Raw genomic sequence first — 5619 nt, forward strand, 5'->3', positions numbered from 1 at the left:
TATGCCTATTAATCTAGTTAAAATAATTCACTCATACCTCAAAGACATACATGCAAGTCAAAATAAATTAAACTGTATCAACCAGACACAAGGTTCTGGCGGGAGTGCCGCAGGGCTCAATCTTGGCCCCCTTGCTGTTTTCTATCTATATTGCTGATATCCCTCAAAACCCAAGCTCAACAATCACTGCATTATACGCTGATGACACTGCATTATTAGCAAGATCTCTCAGCCACAAACTAGCTATTAAGAGACTTCAAAGCAGCATTCACATGCTGGAAAGATGGTTTATGGACTGGAGAATTCAAACCAATCCACAGAAGAGCTCAGCCATACTCTTCACTAGAAAAAAGCCTCAAATCAAGGAAGATATACATTTACTAGGTATTAAAGTCCCATGGCAGAATACAGTCAAATATCTTTGAGTAATTCTGGATAAAAAACTACAATTCACCAACCATATAGAACACATAAGTTCAAAGACATCCAAAGTAATAGCGCAGCTATATCCCATGATCAACAGAAAAAGTAAATTCGATACTCAGAACAAACTGCTCATATACAAGATGGTAATACGCCCAGTCATAACTTATGCATCTCCTGCTTGGAGTCATACTTCTAAAAACAAACATTCAAAAGCTGCAGAGAATACAAAACAAACGTCTGGGAATGAGTTTGGATGCTCCGTGGCTCATCAGAAACTCGCAAATTCACAGAGATGTCAGCATTCCCTACATCACATCTCTTCTTCATGACCTAGCTGAAAAGTTCTTCAATAAGACAATTAATCATCCAAACCCACTGATCAAACAAGCATCAGACTATACTTGCTTCATTATATGTCAATTCTATGCTCAGCTGAACACAGTTAATCTCACTGCCCTTTCAGGGCGAGCTTAAAGCTCAATAATTCTCCACCCAAAGAACTTTCCTTTTCAGATGGAGGGGAATATGAAAAGCATTTATGCTTCACCCATCAAGTCAGTACCGTTATGCATTATGCTGAATTTTTGTGCTGGACTAGTTATTACTAACACTATGTTAGAAATGCTCAACAATGTTATTGTTGCTAGTGATATTGCATGCTCTCAGGGCATAGTATGCAGAGGATTTGAAATAGGAATTACCATTAAAATACCATAAAATAGTAATTGCCATTTAGTTTTAAGTTGGATAAAATTGAATCAGATTGAAAAAAAAAAATGTGTAAGAAAATTCAAAAATGAATCTGAGTCTAGCAGTTTTCAGGAGTGAACCAAAACAAGAATTAATCTTGGTGATTCACTAGCAGACTCAAAACATTGATTTGGCCAGTCATGTTTATGTGCAAAGATAGAAAAAACAAACAGAACTGAGCAAATAATAATTTGCTCAGTTCTGTTTGTAATTTCAGTTGTAAGTCAGCAGTTTCATTTGAAGGAAGCACAGTTAGATGGTTTGATGTTAAATTAGGGTTTACAAGAGAACATCTCATACAGTTATCTGTATTCATCACATTATGAAAGAAAGTGGTATTAAACCTGATATCAAAATTGGAGATGTTATTTTCAGTTCTTTACTTTATGCAAGTGATGTACTCACAAATAAATCCAGTACAAAATTCCCTGTCTAAACTGAATAACTACTGTAATAAGTATGGTATGAAAATCTGGCAGAAGCATTGAAGATGTCAACCACATCCTATATGGAAAACATAGGATAAGTAAAAATATTTCTATTTAGGTACCATTTTTAGTGAAAATGGCAAATTAAATATGGAAATAGACAACCTAATGAGCAAAGTTGGCATGGTAAGAAGTCACATCGTATAAAAACACTGAACTAATGGTATAGCACATGATTCAAACCAATTTTAACTTATGGATGCGAGAACTGGATTAGAAATAAGACTGAGACCACCAATATGAGAGAAAGATTAAGGGAGTGAAACAGACATTGTTAGTATCAGATAAAAAATGAGGACATTAGGAATTAACTTACCACTGTTATCAGAGCTAATCTCAGGTGGCATGATCATTGGAAATGAGAAAGTGTTCTTGCAGAATGGAAAGAAAGACCCAGACGAAGATCAAGATCTAGAATACTGATACAGTAAGAGGAGGGGAGGGGGGGAGGGGGGGAAATACAGGATATTATTGGAATTATTGAAAATTTGGAATCTTGACATACAATTTAGACATTAACAAACTGCATCATTACTATCGTAATATGTGGTACATATCAGGAATATCAAGGATTTATTCTCGTTGTTTGGAAAGAAGCTGCATCCTTGCAGACTCCTTTGTAGTCATTAAGAATGACAAGGCATTTCTTCCTAAACACACCACTTGGCTTAGCATTGAAACCTACTAATAGGTATAAATATTTTAGTATCCATCAAAATGAACAGAACGCGTATACGAATGTTTGCTATTTGTACAGGCCCACTGTCTTTTCATTTTTAAAATGGCATTCAACCTATTTATTTATATTTATAGTTCAGTTCATTTTGAAACTCTTGGGATACTAAACCACCTGAAGGCCTGATATGCTTGGATAAACTTTAATGTCTGTTCTTTTAAGTAGGGTTTCCGGAACTGGGTGAAAAAAGCTTTCATGGGGAGACAAAAATAAAAATTCACACTAGTGTAAGGGTTATTAGTCACTTTTTGTGTGTATTTTTTTTGGGGGGGGGGGGGTTGAATAGGGAAACTTATTGATAATCTGTTCCGCGCACCAACTGACTATTGAGTGCGTTTCACTTTTGAGGCGATCCTAAAGTATAATCTTTAATTTACATTGCAACTTCGGTTCTGATACCGAAGTTCATCGATGACGCCATCTTATGCATATCGGGAAGCAAGCTGTACGCCTGCGTTAAAGAGACTTGCAGCTAAGTAAACTCCCCCCCCCCACACACACACACCTCCGATATCCATTTATCACAATTTGGTGGCCCTAAAAAAGATTTTTTTTTTTTTTTATTTTACTTGTTCATTTAACCACCAAAACAATACAAGCACACACAACGTCCATTGCACTCACAGATATGCATAAAATTGGGTCATCGCTTATCGTAGGGATGTCAGGCCATGTAAATTAAGGATTGCTTTTACTTATTTACATTTACCCGCTTTAGACAGCAATGGAGGCGTTACGTAATGTCACATTTTCAGTTATCACTGCTTTGCACAGTGCAACCTGAATGATAGCCGATTTTTTTAAGTACTAATGCAGTTACTTACAATTGCCGATTCCAATTCTGATGATATCCGGAAGAAATTTTGTACGAATGATATCCCCTTATCACAATTTGGTGGCCCTTAAAAGGGCCGTTTTTTTTTTTATGTTACTTCTCCATTTAACCACCAAAACCATACAAGGTTTTTCCCTGTCGCTTAAGAGCATACACAACGTCCATTGCAGTCACAGTCTTTCTCTTGGCATGTTCAGTATAAGTTACAGCATCTCGGATGACATTTTCCAAGAAAACTTTTAGAACGCCACGGGTTTCTTCATAGATCAGCCCGGAGATACGCTTCACACCACCACGACGGGCAAGACGTCGGATAGCAGGCTTTGTAATTCCTTGGATGTTATCTCGAAGGACCTTACGATGACGTTTGGCACCTCCTTTTCCTAGACCTTTACCGCCTTTACCACGACCAGACATTTTCTTCTAACGACTAACACAAGTTTAACTTCAACTGAAAGCAGACAATTGAAAAAAAAAATGAAAATCACGTATTATGTATGATCCAAGAGGACCAAAAAGAGAGCTCCTTGTGAAGATTTGAACCAATTAGATTACTAGTTGATGATGTAACCTTAAGATATACCTGACTGTTATTGTAACCACAAGAATTTGAATTATTACAAAAATATTAAATTTAAAAAAAAATTAAATTAAATAGAAACACGAAAATTAATAATAATATAGGAATATATGGAGAACATACTCTAAACAGGAATGGTAAAAAATTGATTGACTTTGTAGTTTATAATAACCTAAAAATAATGAATTCTTTCTATAAGCATAAAGACATACATAAATATACTTGGGCTAATTTGGGCAAATTAGCAGAAAAAGCTACCCTGTCCAGAATTCAACCTTCAGTAAAAAAATTAAACATCCTTCCTTCAGAACAGTTTGGTTTTCGCCAATTTCACAGTACACCCAACAAATTCATAGACTAATCGAATTCATTACCATAAGTTATAATTAGCACCAATACACCGGAGCAGTTTCTCTTGACTTAGAAAAGGTGTTCGACAAATTTTGGCACTTTGGACTACTATACAGGTTGATTTTAGCTGCCATTCCATTAGATCTAGTCCAAATTATAAAATCATTTCCTAGTGACAGACGAATGCAAGTGAAACTAAATGATATATTATCTACCCAGCGACGCATCTTGGCAGGAGTGCCTCAAGGGTCCCTACTGGCACCGATACTTTTCACGGTTTACATCACGGACATTCCGCATAATCCAATGTCATACATCATTGCCCTATACGCAGACGACACAGCTATACTAACCAGATCTATTAAATCGCACGTTGTCACCAAGAAACTGCAAGAAAACCTGCAGAGATTAGAACACTGGTTCTCTGAATGAAGATTGCAAGTAAACCCTCAGAAGAGTATTGCCATGCTCTTCACTAAAAACTCAATATCTCCCAAAGATGACATCTTCCTATTTAATATCAAGATTCCCTGGAAAGCAGAAGTCAAATATCTGGGTGTACTGCTGGGCAGAAAACTAACCTTCAATCCACTTATAAAAGCCTCATGTACAAAAGCATCAAGAGTCAGAATGGAGAATGAATGAAGATTTTGATGAGAACGGACGTGTTATTTTAGACTGAGCCTGATTAAATTGCATACAAGGCTTCTCAGTAATCTCACATTGCACTGGTACTAACACGGTGTGATTCCTACTGTCTCCCCCTCTGCACGAAATGTGCAAGAGGTCAAATGGGCGGCAGGACCCACCCGCAATGAGGACCAGTAGTGGAATTAAAGTTTTATAGGGAGGTAGGTTTCTAAACTGTGGCCAAGTGAGATATTGATACTCCTTTCCCCCAATTAGTAGGTTCTAACAAGACTTTGCTAATAGACCAACTCAATCTACAGGACACCTGCTGGCAGGCTTCAAGCCCTGTGGCATTATACACTGCTAGTAGTCCGTTTAGGTCTACAGGATACTTTTCTGGCAAGCCCCCTGGCTCTGCGGGATTATTTATACTGCTATTAACCAATTTCTGCTGGCAGGAAATCGCAAATTTGACATGGAAAACATCAAAGAACAGATCCAGATCCTTAATAAGGAGCAGTCCCTAGAGGTGCTCAAACTCATAATAGGCAAGTTAGAATCTCACTGGCCAGGATTTATAAAACAATATATTCACTCTAATGATCAGGATGGAGAGGAGGAGGAGAATGAGATCTCACAAGATGAACTCATTGCTGCTCTGTCACCAAAATCCCCCTGTCAAAACATCTCTCAAGGGGAGCACTCCAACAAAAAAAGAACTATAGAAGACCAGATGAATGAAGACATACCAACATTAGAAGTCACGAGGAACACCAAAAAGGTTCCACCAGTAATACTAAGGGACAAGGACATATGGACCACT

At 37.4% G+C, this 5619-nt stretch overlaps 1 protein-coding gene across 1 annotated transcript; it reads right to left on the reverse strand.

Annotated features, from left to right (window-relative positions):
• Nucleotides 1-3340: 3340 nt before the first annotated feature.
• Nucleotides 3341-3652, reverse strand: LOC150104627 (histone H4). Its single transcript, XM_090395824.1, has one exon. It carries the CDS (start codon nucleotides 3650-3652, stop codon nucleotides 3341-3343), a length of 312 nt encoding a protein of 103 aa, XP_090251950.1.
• Nucleotides 3653-5619: the final 1967 nt, after the last annotated feature.

Source organism: Typopeltis vanoorti, chromosome 7, assembly GCF_054136105.1.
Source record: "Typopeltis vanoorti isolate ZY-2024b chromosome 7, IOZ_Tvanoo_1.0, whole genome shotgun sequence".
Taxonomy (NCBI): Eukaryota; Metazoa; Arthropoda; class Arachnida; order Uropygi; family Thelyphonidae; genus Typopeltis; species Typopeltis vanoorti.